General features: G+C 41.1%; 1 protein-coding gene across 1 annotated transcript; it reads right to left on the bottom strand.

Annotated features, from left to right (window-relative positions):
* Positions 1-7,182: 7,182 nt before the first annotated feature.
* On the bottom strand, positions 7,183-18,534 carry CE2H19orf18 (chromosome E2 C19orf18 homolog). The gene is made up of 6 exons (XM_060652671.3): positions 17,175-18,534; positions 16,986-17,051; positions 13,258-13,287; positions 12,537-12,639; positions 8,847-9,013; positions 7,183-7,469 (listed from the first exon to the last, which is right to left on the bottom strand). Exons 1-6 carry the CDS (start codon positions 17,251-17,253, stop codon positions 7,354-7,356), a joined length of 561 nt encoding a protein of 186 aa, XP_060508654.1. The 5' UTR covers positions 17,254-18,534; the 3' UTR covers positions 7,183-7,353.
* Positions 18,535-18,753: the final 219 nt, after the last annotated feature.

Raw genomic sequence — 18,753 nt, 5'->3', positions numbered from 1 at the left:
CAATGAAAGAAATACTTATTTTGATATAGGACAACGTCTGCAGTGTTCACAGGTGGAGCATGCGTGCAAAGGGTGCTCTGAATCCCGAAATATAAGAGGATCTTAAATCCATGATCTCATCTCATTTCTGGGAAGTATCATCATTTTCCCTGTGATTACAGTTCTATACCGCATGAGGAATTGATATTATCTCAGAAAAACAGCTGTAAAATGCAAATTATAGAAAGCTATTAATTTTTGTAACTGTGAGATGATGGACATTCATTGACTAGAGTTATTGTAATCATTTCACAATGTATACAAACATGCAGTCTTTATGTTGTACACCTGAAACTAATACAATGTTATATATCATTATACCACAATTAAAACAGATTTTACTTTTCTAAGTTTATTTACTATTGAGAGAGAGAGAGCAGGGGAGGGGCAGACAGAGAGGGAGGGAGAGAATTCCAGACTATCTCTGAACCATCTGCACGGAGCCCGATACAGGGCTCCAAAAACCTATGAACTGTGAGATCATGACCTGGGCCAAAACAGAGAGTCGGATACTTAACCAACTGGGCCACCCAGTGCCCCGATTAAAACAAATTTTAAGGAAGGTTATTAATTATGATTATGTAGTGATTCAAAGATGGTGGCAGAAGTGTCTCTGGAGAAATACTTTGGATGGTGAAAAGAGTAAAGATCTCTGAGTAGCTTCAGTAGTGATGTCGTTGGTGGTCCATGGATAATTTGGGGATTTTTGAATTGGAATGTTTCTAGAGCTGATCATCTTGTTTTACCATTAAAAGATTGCACATTCCCTAAGGGCGTCAAGGTGGCTCAGTAGGTTAAGCAGCTGACTTCAGCTAAGGTCCGGATCTTGTGTGTTCCTGTGTTCATGCGTTTGAGCCCTGAATCAGGATCTCTGCCCTCAACACAGAACCCACCTTGGATCCTTTGTCTCCCTGGCTCTCTGCCACTCCCCTGCTTGCGCTCTCTCTCTTCCTCTCTCAAAAATAAAAATAAAACATAAAAAAAAGTTTCCACATTCCCAAGTAATAGAGTACCATTCAATTGAGACAATTTCACTATGAAAACATTGAGCCTGTGAAGAATATTAATACATCTAATTAAAAGACTTTAAAAAGACCAGAAAAATCCTAGTTTACCTGGGCATAAGACTCTCTGAGAAGAAATAGCTCTTTCATGTAAAAATAGCATTGCCATTGAGTTTGTTGAAGGTATGGAAGTTTTTTAGAAATGATTGCTTTTTATAGCATCCATGTAAACATATTGTTTTAAAATGCTATTTAGACAATCCAGTTACATGTTTTATGTTAAAATATATTTGACTATTTTACATTTCTAACTTTCAAAATTAAGAAATCAAAAGTAATTTTCAAATTGTTAACCTTAAAAATAACAACTGTCAGTTATTTTTCCAGCAAAAGCTTTATTGGGGAATAAAAGAGAATTGCAATCCAGGACAAAGAAGCTGCAGCAAAGCCACGGGCAATTATGGAGAACAAAGGATAAATACATTTTTTAAAAATAAGAAAAGAGGTAAATTGGGAAGGCAGTTATAAACTAAAAGTCCAGGAGCACTTGGGTGTCTCAGTAGGATAAGCGTCCGACTTCAGGGCAGGTCATGATCTCATGGTTCACGGGTTTGAGGCCCACGTTGGGCTCTGTGCTGACAGCTCAGAGCCCGGAGCCTGCTTTGGATTCTGTACTTCCCTCTCTGTGTCCCTTCCCTGACTGCACTCTGTCTCACTCTCTCTCTCAAAAATAAATAAAGATTTTTTAAAAATTTAAAGGGGCTCCTGGGTGGCTCAGTCGGTTAAGCGTCCAACTTCGGCTCAGGTCACAACCTCACAGTTCATGAGTTTGAGCCCCACGCCAGGCCCTATGCTGACAGCTCAGAGCTTGGAGCCTGCTTCAGATTATGTGTCTCCCTCTCTCTCTGCCCCTCCCCTGCTTGCTGTCTGTCCCTCTCTTGAAAATAAATAAACATTAAAAATTTTTAGGGGCGCCTGGGTGGCTCAGTCGGTTAAGCGGCCGACTTCGGCTCAGGTCATGATCTCACGGTCCATGAGTTCAAGCCCCGCGTCGGGCTCTGTGCTGACAGCTCGGAGCCTGGAGCCTGTTTCAGATTCTGTGTCTTCCTCTCTCTGACCCTCCCCCATTCATGCTCTGTCTCTCTTTGTCTCAAAAATAAATAAACGTTAAAAAAAATTTTTTTTAATAAAAAAATAAAAAAAATTTTTTAAATAAATAAATTTTTTAAATTTTAAAAATAAAAAAGCAGCTACATAATTAATAAATTCAGTTAATAAGTAAGTCCCACAAATTAGACAAAAATCATCTCAAAAGAATGCAAAACTTCTGTATAGATGACAAGAATTCCAAAAGGCCCACTATGCCAATAAGAAAAACAATTTTGAGGGGTGCCTGGGTGGCTCAGTAGGTTAAGCGTCCGACTTCAGCTCAGGTCATGATCCCACAGTTCATGGGTTCAAGCCCTGCATCGGGCTCTGTGCTGACAGCTCAGACCTGAAGCCTGCTTCAGATTCTGTGTCTCCCTCTCTCTCTGCTCCTCCCCTGCTCATGCTCTGTCTCTCTCTCTCTCTCAAAACTAAAAAATTTAAAAACTAAAAAAAAAAGAAAACCAATTTTGCAAGTTTAACCTTAAATCAGAGTGACATCAGTAAATGGCAGATTATGGAACTACAGGCCCTTGCTACGTTTAAAAACACTCGAATAAACAAAAACATGCTGACCAAAATACTTTGAGTCCTTACAAATCAGTTGAAGGTCTGTAGAAACCCAGGAAGGATGGAAAACAGTGGGGCTTGATTGCAATGTTCTAACTTGTCTGAAGGCTGAGGATAGGACCAGTTTCTGCATCTCCTGCCTCTGCGCTGATGGGAATGGTGGCAATAGTTTGGAAACCAGGTAGGAGGCCAGTAAGGATATTGGCAGGTTCCAAACTCAGGATAGCTGCAGGAAGACAGCAGTCCAGCAGGTGCCGGGGATAGATTAGGCAGAGGAATACAACAGAACATTTATGCCCTGAGAAGAAGCGGGTGTGAGACCTTTAGGAAAATTAAGACATGTGTACTGCAGAATTGGGGAAAACACACACACACACACACACACACACACACACACACACACACACACACCAGAGGAGATGTATATGCCCGGAAAAGATCCAAGAAGGCCTCAAGCCTTCATACTGTGTTGATTAGCACAAGTTTTTCCCTGCATTGAGCCAGTCCCTAACGACTTGGGGATGTGTCTCTCCAATTTGCTAAGTCAGAGTCTTCTGTAATGTAGCAATAAAAGAGCAACTATCCTATCACCTCCGCCTAGTCATGGGAATGCTACATGTCACATTTTCATATTCGCAGAGACACACTCAAGGGAGGAAATGATACAGCTGTGAACACCAAGGGCGAGAATCTTGGGGGGGCCATCATAGAAGTCACCATAGCACAGCGGTTTCTGCTAAGAGACATTTGCCCATGAAGACTCATGTTCTTCCCTTGTTTACTCGATATAATGAAAAGCAGTCCAGCCTCTCGTGCTGGCGTCTATATTCGGGATGGGGTGCACTGCTCACAGAACCAACACTGGAATATGTACCAGGTTGGCTGACAGTGCCCGGAGGGCCTGGCCACAACCCTCAATGGATTCCAGAGGCACAGAGGTATACTGGACCCTGGCCTCCCCACCTTCTGGGACCTGCCTCCTCCAGGACCACCTCGCTACCAGGAGAGTTTGTCTTTCCCAGGAGAGATAGGACGGCCACTATGGGGCAAGGAAAGAGGTCTGAGGAGACACCAGCCCTATTGAGACCCTTAATCTCAGACTTCTGACTTCCAGCACTGAGAGAGAATAAACACCTGTTGATTAATAATGCAAAAAAAATTGCAGGGCAGACTTCAAGCTGTATTACAAACCTGTAATCATCAAGACAGTATTGTACTGGCACAAAAACAGACACTCAGATCAATGGAACAGAATAGAGAACCCAGAAATGGACACACAAACATATGGCCAACTAATCTTTGACAAAACAGGAAAGAATATCTAATGGAATAAAGACAGTCTCTTCAGCAAGTGGTGCTGGGAAAACTGGACAGCGACATGCAGAAAAATGAACCTGGACCGCTTTCTTACACCATATACATCAATAAACCCAAAATGGATAAAAACCTAAATGTAAGACAGGAAGCCATCAAAATCCTTCAGGAGAAATCAGGAAAACACCTCTTTGACATTGGCCGCAGCAACTTTTTACTCAACACATCTCCAGAGGCAAGGGAAACAAAAGCAAAACTTAACTATTGGGACCTCATCAAAATAAAAAGCTCCTGCACACCGAAGGAAACAATCAACAAAACTAAAAGGCAACCGACAGAATGGAAGAAGATATTTGCAAATGACATATCAGATAAAGGATTAGTATTCAAAACCTATAAAGAACCTATCAAACTCAACACCCTAAAAACAAATAATCCAGTGAAGAAATGGGCAAAACATATGAATAGACACTTTTCCAAAGAAGACATCCAGACAGCAAACTGACATATGAAAAATGTTCAACATCACTCATCATCAGGGAAATACAAATCAAAACCACAATGAGATACCACCTCACAACTGTCAGAATGACTAACATTAACAACTCAGGCACAACAGATGTTAGTGAGGATGCAGAGAAAGAGGATCTCTTTTGTACTGCTGGTGGGAATGCAAACGGGTGCAGCCATTCTGGAAAACAGTGTGGGGTTCCTCAAAAAATTAAAAATAGAACTACCCTAGGACCCAGCAGTTGCACTACTAGATATTTATCCAAGGGATATAGGTGTGCTGTTTCGAAGGGGCATATGCACCCCAATGTTTATAGCAGCACTATAAACAATAGCCAAAGTATGGAAAGAGCCCAAATGTCCACTGATGGATGAATGGATAAAGAAGATGTGGTGTCTCTCTCTCTCTCTCTCTCTCTCTCTCTCTCAAGTATTACTCGGCAATCAAAAAGAATGAAATCTTGCCATTTGCAACTACATGGATGGAAGTGGAGGGTATTATGCTAAGCAAAACTAGTCAGAGAAAGACAAATATCATATGACTTCACTCATATGATGACTTTAAGATACAAAACAGATGAACATAAGGGAAGGGAAGCAAAAATAATATAAAAACAGGGAGGGGGACAAAACATAAGAGACTCTTAAATATGGAGAACAAACAGAGGGTTACTGGAGAGGTTGTGGGACAGGGGATGGGCTAAGGGGCATTAAGGAATCTACTCCTGAAATCACTGTTGCACTATATGCTAACTAACTTGGATATAAATTTAAAAATAAATTAAATAATAAAGAAAATTTAAAAATTATAGGGCATAACCAGATGGCACTGGCAGAGAGTTTCTTAGAGTTGGTACCTACTCCTTCAGATACATTGTACACTAACAGGTAATCCAGAAGTCATAATATTTATTGAGAAATATTTAAACTTGCTTGGCCACATTGTCTATCATATGAATAAGCAGCCAGCACATGGTGGCCACTCAACAAATATTTTCCAAAGAGCAAAATGTATTTTTAATGTTTGTTTATTTTTGAAAAAGACAGAGAGACAGCGAGACAGAGCTCGACCAGGGGTGGGGGAGGGAGAGAAGGAGACACAGATGTTTACGTTGGATGCTTAACCAACTGAGCCACCCAGGTGCCCCACAACTAGCTAATTTTTAAACATTTTCACATTTTCACTGCCCCAAATGGAAACCCCACAGCCATCAGCAGTCATTTCCTTTTCTCCCCTCAGCCAGTTCCTGTACACTTATCCACTTTCTGCCTCTGTAGATCTGCCTCTGTGATTATTCTGGGCATTTTGTATAAACAAAATCATACAATGTGTGACCTTTGTGTCTAATTTATTTCATTTAGCATGTTTTCAAGGTTTTTCTATGTTGCAGATATGTCAATATTTCTTTTTCTTATTTAAAAATCTTTAACATTTATTTGTTTTTGAGAGACAGGAGAGAGACAGAGCATGAGCGGGGGAGGAGCAGAGAGAGAGGGAGAGACAGCATCCGAAGCAGGCTTCAGGCTCTGAGCTGTCAGCACAGAGCCCAACACAGATCTCAAACTCCTGAACTGTGAGATCATGACCTGAGCCAAAGTCAGATGCTCAACTCACTTAGCCACCCAGGTGCCCCTCTTTTTTAATTTTTATTTATTTAAGAGAGAGAGAGAGAGGGCACACCAGTGGGGTAAGGGAAGAGAGAGAGGGGGAGGAAATCCCAAGGAGGCTCCATACTGTCAGCGCCGAACTCCATGCAGGGCTCGAATCCACAAACCATGAGATTATGACCTGAGCTGAGATCAAGAGTCATATTCTTAATCAAGTGAGCCACCCAGACACCCCTGATGTATCAATATCTCTATCTTTCTTCTGGCTGAGGAATATTCCATTGTATGGATAGATTCCCATTTTATTTATCTTTTTATCAGTTGATGAGACATTTGGGTTGTTTCCTCCTTCTTGCTCTTATGCATAACATTGCTGTGAACATTTGTGTTTAGGTTTTTCTGTGTGTGTTTTCAATTCTCTTGGATATGACGCTAGGAGTGGAACTGTCGGATCATATAGTGACTCTGTGTATAACTTTTTGAGGAACCATCAGACCATTTTCCAAAGCACTGAGCCATGTGAATTGAGCCCTGACTCTTGTATTTCCGTCCCTCTCCACAGCTCCCAGCTTTTGCAGCAGCTAACACATCTGGCCGTGCTTTACAGCAACTTGCCTGCAGGCCCTTCTTCCTCGCCAGGGCCCAGCTCCTTAAAAACAGGGATGATTGCACTTTAATCCAGTGTGGTGTCTATTTTGATATTTTCAGTCTCCTTTTGAGTAAATGGAGACAAGGTGCTGGAACTGATAGATAATATCCCTGGAAAACTTTTGTATCATGAGAGAGATCCCTTAGCATGGCCTGGGAATGTGCCCAAAGAAATGATTTGTGCTCCTGTTCAGGAGCAAGAAAAGAAAATCCTGAAAAACATTAAAAAAATTTTTTTAAGAAAAAAGATAAAGAAAATTCTGAGAATCTCTCTTTTGTACATATGAAATTGGATTTTTCTCTTTTCCAATTAAGTTATAATTATTAATGAACTATGCAAGAATTGTTGAGCGTACAGATTTATTTTCTCTTAAATACTTCCAGTTGGCTTCTCTAGAGTGCTCCGAACAGAACTCTCCAGGAGTAAGTCATACTCAGGTCCCCCATCGTGGGTTGTCCCTGCAGCCGTGGGCTCCACGCTGGCTAGCGCATACTGCGTCTTTTTCCTTTGCTCTCACAGATTCTCCAGGCTCACACTGTGCATAGAATTGTCTAGACTTGTTTCCCTTGATAACGACTGTTCTTTATTCAGTCTGTTTTCCATATGTTTTCTTCTTTTGGATCTAATAACTAAAACGTAGACATGATGTTATTGAGATGCTATTAAATGAGGAATAGAGACAAAAGAGGTAAGGGAAAACATGGAAAAATTAAGGTACAAACAATAGAATTTTCAAGATATAATGAAAGCTATCTGTCTGAAAAGGATGGTGAAATTTGAATTTTAAAATTATGCCCCCCCCCAAAAAATAAAATTATTTTCCCACTTCCTATATACAGGCTTTATAAATGCCCAGTTTAAAAAAAAAAAAAAAAGAATGTTGGCTGATGAATGAATATGTGGTATATAGATACAAAGAAATATTACTCAGCCATAAAAATTAATGAAATCTTTCCATTTGCAATGACATGGATGGAACTAGACTGTATCCTGCTAAGTGAAATAAGTCAGACAAAGACAACTACCATATGATTTCACTCATATGTGTAATTTAAGAAAAACAAATGAGCAAAGGTGGGGGGAAGGAGGGGGAGGCAATCCAAGAAACAGACTCCTACCTATAGAGAACAAACTGCTGGCGACCAGAGGGGAGGCAGGTGGGGGATGGGTTATGTAGGTGATGGGGATTAAGGAGGGTACTGGTGGTGAGCACTGGGTGATATATAGAAGCGCTGGTGTATATTGTGTACCTGAAATTACGATTACACTGTATGTTAACCAACTGGAATTTAAATAAAAACTTTAAAAAAATGTATACTTCAATGTAAGGAAAAGACATTGAAAAACCATTTCCTAAGCGTAAGCATTGGCATCAGTGAGCATCACTGACCACCACACTCCTGGCCTTGCAGCCTGTCTCTGACTGTCGCATCTGGGACCGTTACAGAGGAGATGCATACAAGGGATGACAGACGTGGTTGAATCAGACACTGCACTCTACATATTTTTGCTCTAGAATTTTTTAAAGCAAGTATCCAAGAATCTCTGAACTCCTACAAAAGCAGGTTCATATGAACACATGTGCTGCCCTCTCCTCACAAAGATTTGCAGGCATGGTGAGCATCTCGCACACAAGGGTCTGCTCTGTGCACCTGGATCCTATTCCCACATCAGGTGGAGGCAGAAGGTGCAAGAAGGACATCTGTCTAGCTGTGTTCTACGCTCAGCAATAACACCGCACTGATAAGTGTTTGGTCTGGGGCAAGTTTTGTCTCCTGAACTCTGTGTTTGGTCCTGGGAATTGCAGTCCGTGGCTATTTGCCCCTCTGTATAATTTGACGAGAACAGTTCATTTATGTAGGTGTGGCTATAAATATTCACCTTTATTACCTCAAACTCCGTTAAATCCCACCCAACTTTGCCTTTGAAAACCAAACCATCACTGCCCACTCAGCTTTCATGTGACTATGCATCTGACAAGATAAACTGGTGGGTCGGGTGTTCACCTGAGTGAATGAACTTTTCCAGCTCCTTCTCGTTCTCTGGAAGTAGGTAGGTGGACTCATCCTGGCTCTCATCCTCAGAGCCCTCGTCCTTGTCTCCCAGCAATGGTATCCTGACGTTGTTATAAAGCCAGGCAAGTTGCTGTCTTTCCTCAGCCTGGACCAGCCGACTGGAGAATAATGTAGAGGAATTTTTTTTTAATGTTTATTTCTTTTTGAGAGAGAGACAGAGTGCAAGCAGGGGAGGGGCAGTGAGAGAGGGAGACACAGAATCCGAAGCAGGCGCCAGGCTCTGAGCTGTCAGCACAGAGCCCGATGAGGGGCTCAAACTCACAAGCTACCGTGAGATCAAGACCCCAACCGAAGTCAAATGCTTAACTGACTGAGCCACCCAAGTGCCCCAGTAAATTATCACATCTAATCCTGTGACTTTTGACTGAATAGGAGTCACTGGTACATGATAGTAAGCGGGGGAGGGAGGCAGAAACAGATTGCTCTCCAATGGGCGCTGATAGGCAGAAAAGGAGTAACTGACAATGCCAAATGTGGTTCCCAGCCAGGACTGGGTGAGGTGAGGAAGGAACTCATGTGGGGTACAAAACCCCATAATCAAGATAAATAGTATATTCAAGATAAATAATATCATAATGCAGTATTTTACTAAAGAAAAATGAATGGCAAGAAATCCACAATGAACAAAATATCAACGTTCTTAAATAAAGTCCATACAGGTATTAGGGATTTTTCCTTTTGTTCACTCTCTAACATGGCTTGGCCTAGCACTGCTACTGAGGTTATATTTAAAATGTTGGTAATTTGGGGGCACCTGGGTGGCTCAGTAGGTTAAGCGTCCAACTCTTGATTTCAGTCCAGGTCATGATCTCACAGTTCATGCGTTTGAACCCTGTGTCAGGCTCTGCACTAACAGCTAGGATCCTGCTTGGGATTCTCTCTCTCTCCTTCTGTCTCTGCCCCTACCCAGCCTTCTCTCTCTCTCTCAAAATAAATAAAAATAAACTTCAAAAAATAAAAACAAAACAAAATGTTGGCATTTTGTTCATCATGGATATTTTTTGAAATAAATTTAGGTTTTATAAAATATTGAATCAAAATATTATTCATCTTGATGGCTGAATTTCTTGGCAACCCCTTAAATTTTGCACCCGAGGTGAGTGCCTTGCTCACTGCATTCTAGATCCAGCCCTGGAATTGGATTTTCAAGCAGCTACTTCTGTTTGATATGAAAAGGAGTAATAGAGGATTTCCTTTTTGCTAATATACATATCTTCCTAACTCTGTTTGACATACATAATCAGGAAGAACTGGTCTGATCCTAAACATGATTAACAGTAATCATTCAAATCCTGGTCTCATCCCAATGTCTTGATTCCAGTTATAAAATTTAAGGGGGTGCCAAAAAACTCAGTAGTGATGATAAATATTTGAGCTCAATCTTTTAACAAGTTGAAATGAATGGGGAAAAAATCCATGATAAACCAAATATCAAAATTTTAAATAAACATAAGATCCAACAGTGCTGTGATGAACCATATGGGAACCAGAGTCAAAAGAAAGATGTGAGTCCCTATATACATGTTTTTTGTGTTTTTAAGTGGATATTCTTTTCCAAAACACTAAAGTTGATAATGTATTACCAATTTGAAAAGTAGTGTATCAAAATTCACCTTATGTTAAGTTTAAATATTTTATCTATGCAAGAAACAGAGTTTATTATAATTTTACCTTCCTAATTTAAATGAATGAAACTTACCAACAGTATTTTCAAAACCTCTTCTGGAAAAAATTCACCACTAAAAATTACATGAAAACATGTGCTTTGCTGGGGCGACTGGGTGGCTCAGTCAGTTAAGCATCTGACTTAGGCTCAGGTCATGATCTCACAGTTTGTGAGTTCGAGCCCTGCATTGGGGCTGGCAGTGTAGAGCCTGCTTGGGATTCTTGCTCTCTTCTTTCTCCTCTCCGCAACTCCCCTGCTCACACTTTCTCTCTCTCTCTCAAAATAAATTTTAAAAAATTAAAAAAAGGGGCACCTGGGTGGCTCAGTCGGTTGAGCGGCCAACTTCAGCTCAGGTCATGATCTCGCACTCTGTGAGTTCGAGCCCCGCGTCAGGCTCTGTGCTGACAGCTCGGAGCCTGGAGCCTGTTTCGGATTCTGTGTCTCCCTCTCTCTGACCCTCCCCCGTTCATGCTCTGTCTCTCTCTGTCTCAAAAATAAATAAACGTTAAAAAAAAAAAAAGAAAATATTTTTTTAAAAAATTAAAAAAAAAAAACACGTAACTTTGGAACATGTATTTTTCCTGTTGCCTCATGCTCTAAAATAACTTGTTGTGGCCTATGAGTAGCATGAATGTAAAAGCTGTAAGAGTTGACATTAGCTCAGCAACTTAATTGGATACTGCAAGTCCTGGAGGATACATTTGAGGGAATTCTCATAGAAAACTCTATGTATGCTAACATCTTTGTGTACACTACTGAAAAGAAGCTGAAATTGCAATGACATAAATTGAGTGAAAGATCACCGCACTAGATGTCCCAGAACTAAACATGCTGCTTACACTCTCTCATTAGTAAATGTCTTCAACTTTACCTTTAGTCTTATTTGCCTTCACTGGACATACTGTGAAGTGGTCCTAAAGTGGCCACCTTAAAATACCCAACACATGGCAACAGGCTCTTTGTGTTCATACTCAATTCCAATAGAGCAAGTAATTTACTACTTCCTCAAGCTGGTCTTTTTTTTTTTTTTAAGAATCATTATCTTTGCAATCTTTTTTTAGTGTTTATTCATTTTTGAAAGAGAAAGCATGAGTCAGGGAGGAGCAGGAGTGTGGGGGGACAGAGGATCCAAAGTGGGCTCTGTGCTGACAGCAGAGAGCCGGATGCAGGGCTTGAACTCATGAGAACTGTGAGATCAAGACCTGAGCTGAATTCGGAGGTTCAACCAACCCAACCATCCAGGCGCCTACACTGTTTCTGATGGGATATAATGGAATCCCAGCACTGAATCCTGGAGAAGGAATCAGTATATATAGTTCTGGTCAGAGTAGCATCATGTCACAGTGCAGATCATTTTTGTCTAATACTAATTTCAAAATGATCACATCACTTAAAAGAGTTTGACCACAAACTTTATTTGTGCAAACAAGATGAAGTATCTTCCCCAAATGCTACTGTTTTCCTAGATAATAAATATCTAACGAAAAAGAGAGTGATCACTCTTTTCTGCTTTGCACTAAGGTTCCTTCCAAAGTATCAAGTTCTCTTTAGAACACCATGTTTTGGAAGGATGCCATCATCTCAGACAGTGGTTTTCAAACATTTTGACCATGATCCACAGTAAGAAATATGTTTTACCTCATAACTGTGTATCTGTTTGTCTGAAAAGTTAAAAAATGAGCATTTATGTTAAGACTTGTAATGCTTTCTAATATTTTCTATCCTACTAAATTGTATTCTGTCCTATTTCACTTTTTTCCATTTGTATTATGATCCAACATGAGTACAGTCCATATTCTGAAAAACCCTGATGTGGAAATTCAGGATGACCATAATACTTTAATGATTATAAGAATTATCATCATCATTATTATCATTATCATTACTGAATAATAACCTAGTTAATCTATTATGTCTTACTTAAGGATGGTAAATGTTACTTAGTATATACCTACTATATCACATAGGAAATACTGATTCCACATATCAGAGCAATGCTGAAGGCTATACACGCAATCACAATTACTTGAACAAGAGCAGGTCTACGTGGAATCAGTGCTAAAAATGGAAAGAAAAGATTTCATTTTACTTGTGTCTATCGGTTAATATATTTGTTAAGCATATTGTTATTCCAAAGGGGAATGGGAGACAAAATCAGAAGTACCATAACAAACAGCATCCTTAATTTTTAAAAATATGGAGGCTACATTGCACAGGGAACATATATAATTTGAACTGCCACATAAAGTAATCCCTAACTCCTTTTTCTTTCTCTGGCTCTTGTCCTTTGTCAAAACCCTCTTTTACTCTGTAGAGATACAGGACCCCTGACTCAGTACAGCAGCACCTGCTGTCCCTATAGCTGAAAGGAGAGTGGCTTTAGTTTCACGACTTGGGCGCTGCACTCATGGTACAGGGTGTGCAGCACTGTGCTGAGATGATACCTTAGGGAGATTCCGAATGCAATTCCAGGGGCACCTGGGTGGCTCAGGCAGTTAAGCAACCAACTTCGGCTCAGGTCATGGTCTCGCTGTTCATGAGTTGGAGCTCTGCATCAGGCTCCATGTCGTGGAGTCTGCTTCTGGATTCTCTGTCTCCCTCTCTCTCTGTCTCCCCCCGACACACACACACACAATAAATAAATAAACATAAAAAAGTGAATGCAATTCCACAAACCTGCATTCCAGGTATCAGCGTTCAGGGGTGCTGCATAGGTTGTTAGACTCCCATTAGTCTTTATAGGGTTATGTGTATCACCCTTCCCATTACCTGGGATTAAAAAAAATAATAACCAGAGAGTTATTGTTTGTACAAACTGGACAAAAGAGCAATTGGCAAAGTAAGTACATTATTCAGCCACTTGTAAAACCTGATAAATTGAGGTGATTACTCTTCATCCTGCACTTGGCCTTCCCTCACTGTCTGTCCCTTCCCTAGCACAGAAAGAGTTCAGCAACTGAACTGAAAAACGCCCTGAGTTTCACCCATCAATGAAAGGTCACCTGAGCCTGACAAAAAGAACCTGGACTGTGAAAAGTCTAGTGGTGTAAAATGCTTGATTGCAGACCTCAAACGTGGGAAATATGGGTGTTCATTCTATGGTTTTCTCTACCCTTCTGTATGCTTTCAGGCTTTCAAAATGAAATTCTGGGGCAGGGAGGAAAAAAATGGGCTACAGATGGTTTCAGTATAATGAGTACTAAAAACTGGCCGCTGGGTTTGGCCACAGGAAGGTCACTGGAGACCTAGACCACAGCGGTGCTAGCCACGTGGGGAGGGGGGAATGCCAGAGTGACCGAAACAGTTCAAGAGAGAACAGGAGGAAAGGAATTGGAGACTGTGAGTTTTAGGAACTCTTTTGAGGAACTCTGGTGTTGTAGGGGGAGAAATGAGGGCAGCTCCCAGAAGGGCTGAGGGATCCACAGATGGGTTTTGCTTTCTCAGATGGGAGAACCGGCAGCACGTTCACAGGAGAAGGGAAGTGATATGTTAAATTGCAATACCACAGGAAACGGGGAGAGAACTTCCAGTAGTGCGGAGGGTTGGCGGAGCTGGAAGTTGGCACACCCGCAGGGCTAGTCCTTGGGCTGGACCGGAAGGAAGGCAGAGAAAGAGGGTGCAATTGCAGGTAGATGGAGCAGGGATGGGGATGGGGTGGCGATACTCTGTTTTGACCGCTTGTATTTTGCCAGTGATGGAGGTAACAAGGTCATCCCCTGAGGGTGAGGCAGAGGTAAACATGCTGGGGGTTTTGCAGAGCAGAAAAAATAGATGAGAAAGTCACCAAGCAGAAGGAGAGTAAGTGTGGTAGGTAAATGAGAAACACATTTATAAATAAAATGTCCAAGAAATGAAACTTCTAGGTATAATGGCTATATATTTATTTTTTTTGTCCTTCCAAATTATTTTATTTCTTTTTTTTAAAATACATCCAAGTTAGTTAGCATATACTGCAACAATGATTTCAGGAGTAGATTCCTTAATGCCCCTTACCCATTTAGCCCATCCCCCTCCCACAACCCCTCCAGTAACCCTCTGTGTGTTCTCCATATTTTTTAATTTTCTTTAAAGATATTTTACTTTTAAGTAATCTCTACACCCAGCATGGGGCTTGAACTCACAAGCTCGAGACTAAGAGTCATACACTCCACCAAATGAACCAGACAGATGCCCATATTTTCTGTATATTGATGCTCTGGCATTTACTGGCTTGATCCTGGACAGACCAACCCTCCCAGGGCTATTTGCTACAGATTGCAAACAACTCCCCTTCAAGTGTGCCTTTGATATAAACCAACCAATCCAGAGCCCACACCCTCAGCCACCTTCTTTATCAAACCCTCACACACCAAGCCAATGTTTCCCCTGACCTAAATTATCCCAGGGCCAGGTACTGGACAACTAGGAACCACTCCTATAGCCTAGAGTCCACCAAAATCATCCAACTATCCACTACTCTGTGTACCTACCTCACTCACTCCTTCCCATGAAAACACCAATAAAGACTCTGGGCCAAGCTCTCCCCTCTTGTCTCCCCCACCTCTTGCTTCTAGGAGTGTGTGAGTATAATGTTCTTCCTTCATGACAATCATTTCCATGTCTGTATGTCTTATCATACCTGATTAAAATAAATCCCAGGTATATTTCATCACTCTAGGGCAAAAAGTGAATACATTCTTTTTATATTTATAAGAATCACCAATTGCCCTCTATAGACGTTGCACTCATTCCTAGCCTACATATGAGATTATATTCACTTGAAACTAGTAGGATATTATATGTTAATTATACTTCAATTAGAAAAAAATACGAGATATTTCCCAAATCCTTTGCCATTTTTTTTTAATGAAACATTTTGCTCACTTTCAACATGATAGCTGAAAACTGGAATGAGTATTTCCTTATTATGAGTTAGGCTTCTTTCCATATAACCAAGAGCTCAGGGTTACAGAGAAAATTGGAGTCTTCCAGTGATCTAAAACAATTCTGTCCTCTATCTCCATATCGGAACCTGCACCTGGGACCCGAAGCTCAGGCACAGCAGAGGTCTTAGCTGTGCAAACCTCTAGTGCAAGCTCCCAACACAAGTTAGTTTCAAAGTAAAGATTAGGATGCAGGCCTCCTGATCTCTGGGTAGTGGGGTGAACAGGCAAGTGAGATATTCATAGCTGAATTTTAGAAAAATTAACGATGTGTTTGGGATGGCTGGACGTATTAATCACATTTTTAAGATCAACTGTATTTCCTGATGCTTCAACATCTGTGCTATTTTAGAATCTGCTCCTAGTGGCATCATGACTAACCCAACCATCCAGAGGGCGCTCCTTTTTCTAATTTGCACAAAGAGCTGTACAGATTAGTGCTGACCACCGTGGGGCGCCCTCTGGAGCCATAGACCACAACAGCCTTGGGAATGTCCCTGTATCCCAGCCACCCTCCAAGACCCCTTGACTTACCATTGTTGCCTGGTAATTGTGTGGGCATAGGAGGTTTCAGAGCTCAAAGTCGTTCAAAGGATCAGAGAGAAGAGACAAGTTCAAGATGGATTTAGGAAAATAAAGAAATAACTTGTATTAGACAAGGGGACCTGAAAGCTAAGATGGTAAATGTCGTTAATACATTTATTACAATGCCTTATAGAAATATGTGGCTTAATTTGGAAAAGCATGGTGTTCTGTTTGCATCCACGAATATGGGGTGTTAAGAACATAATGCATTTGGCTTCTGGTCTGTTTTTGCAGTCATGTGAGCTGGTTGAGGACCTGATAGATTTAGCCCAGAGTTGAAGGGGTCTGGGCGGTCATCAGAAAGTCAGAGTGCCAGTGCCAGAAAGCCACGGCAATACCCTTTCCTCCTACAGAAATTAGATGCTTTTATACTGTGCAGATGGCATTTCCCTTGTACAGAATAGAGATTGTTTATAAGTACCACATATCTTCACAAAGAGCTGCTGCCTGATTTCACAGATTGGCAGGGTCAGTTTCTCTGTTTTGAGATAAAAAAGTTCCCTTGAGGACTCAAAATGCAAAGCATAGAAGACAGATGATTATAAAGAATATTTTACACTCATAAAACATCTGTATCTGGACTTGTATGGTCTACTGCCAAACGTATACCCAATTACAATTAAAGTCATACAGACACATTCAAACCACTCTGATTTGGTCAAGGTTTCTGTGTGTGCCAGGTGAAATAAAAGAGAAGCAAAGCAGTCCCTAAAGAGAAAGCACAGCTTCCAGAGACAGAATAATATCGGATTAATTTCCAAGCAATGCTTATCTAATTATATTATTGTATGGACCATGCTCCTAACAAATACACAAGAAAAGACACATTCATACAGCAGATGAGAGGACCCCAGTCTATGGTTCTCATTTCACCAAATGAGTAATGCAATTACTTACCTCTGAGTCTTGAGGAAACACTTTCCTGCTTAGTGATATTTGTGGATGTTTGTGACTGATTGTAGCCTTGAAAAGAAAACTCGTAGCAGTGAAATATGATTAACCCTTTTTACTTCCCCTGAAACAAGTAAAAACAATGGTTGAAGCTACCCATTAAGCCTGTTGCTAGTTCAACTGGTTTGAACTCACCTTCATAAGGCAAGCATAAAGGTGGCCATTCCATTAAAAACAAAACTAGAAAGGTGAAAGAACTCTGAACCTTGTCCATCACTCCAAAACTGTTAGTCTTTTATCACATGGAGAAAAGGAAATATTTAGCTATAGTGCAGTTTCTGCCCTATATTTCTCTGAGAAACTAAGAAACTCTGCTCTCTACAGAATGTTTGCGTTCTGACTTGGAGCCACCAGTGTGAGGTCAGCTGACGTTGCCAACACAGCCTTCCTTCACGGAACCAAGTCAGCCAATGGGGAGACTAACAGGATGGGGTGTGGGAGAAGGAGGCACATCTGTGGGTATAGATATGGATAATACCAGGGCCCTCCCCTCAGGGAGTATACAGACCAGTGAGGAGGCAGAAAAGATCAGTGACAATTCAATGGGACATACCATAAGAAGCAAACAGAATGCAGTAGGGCTCTGTAGTCAGATGCCTGACTTCTAATCCTAATCTCTGCCTTCCTACGCATTTTTGCTTGATCAGGTTACTTAACCCCTTTGGACTTCAGCTTCCTCATCTGTAAAACAGAAGGAAGAAATAGCACGTACCTCACAGCGTTATAGCAATATTCAAATAACGAAATCCATGCAAAGCTCAAAAATAGCGTTAGTACTGAGTGTTAGTTCTGGAGAGCATTTGCAAAAAAGCAATTCAGTACACATCCACCTGATGGGTACCGTTCAGAAAACTAGACTCCAGGGGCTGCCTCCAAAAGTTTTTTTAGAGGAAATTAATTGAGGGGCGCCTGGGTGGCTCAGTTAAGCGTCCGACTTCAGCTCAGGTCATGATCTCAGAGTTCGTGGGATGGAGCCCCACATCAGGCTCTGTGCTGACTGTGTGGAGCCTGCTTGGGATTCTCTCTCTCTCTCTCTCTCTCTCTCTCTCTCTCTCTGCTCCTACCCCACTTGTGTTCTTTCTCTCAAAATAAATAAACTTTAAAAAAATAAAATAAAATAAAGGAGATTAACTGAATCATCTCAAAATATGGAAATGGGATTAAAAAGTAGATAGCATAGAAGAAGGTTGTCCCGTATACTTGTCCTTTGTCCATCCAGTAGTTCTCAAAATATAGACAGCACGTTTCGATTCACCTCTACCAGTTACAATAAGAGACCAGATCTTTTGATGCTTGTAAAGCTTCCTAGGTTTAGAAATTGGTTCCACTTGCACTGTACCCCAAAGGCAAACTATCCTTTCTGAATGTTTGTGAGATGACAATGTTAAGACCCTCTAGACATACCCATGAAGCAGACCACTGCCACCTTCTTGCTTAATTCTTACAACACCTGAATTCCCACTCCTGTCTTCCTTTCATCCAGCCATGCCTACAGGATGATCCATATAAGAACTTGGTTTCCACTCTCTAGAAGTCCTGCAATCTCAGAACTGCCTCTGGTCAAACCCATCTGAATAAGTTCATCTGCTGTATCTCCTTGAACTTGTTTTTGGACTTCCAATCTCCCTATGGGCACTGCTGCCGTTAGACTTGATTTTGAACTGTCAGGCTCCCCACGGACACTGTTTTCTTTGGAGTTGGTTTTAGGATACCA

Source organism: Panthera onca, chromosome E2 (genome assembly GCF_046562875.1).
Source record: "Panthera onca isolate mPanOnc1 chromosome E2, mPanOnc1 haplotype 2, whole genome shotgun sequence".
Lineage (NCBI taxonomy): Eukaryota > Metazoa > Chordata > Mammalia > Carnivora > Felidae > Panthera > Panthera onca.
The sequence above is the reverse complement of the archived record's forward strand: the minus strand, read 5'-3'. Positions and strand labels throughout refer to the sequence as shown.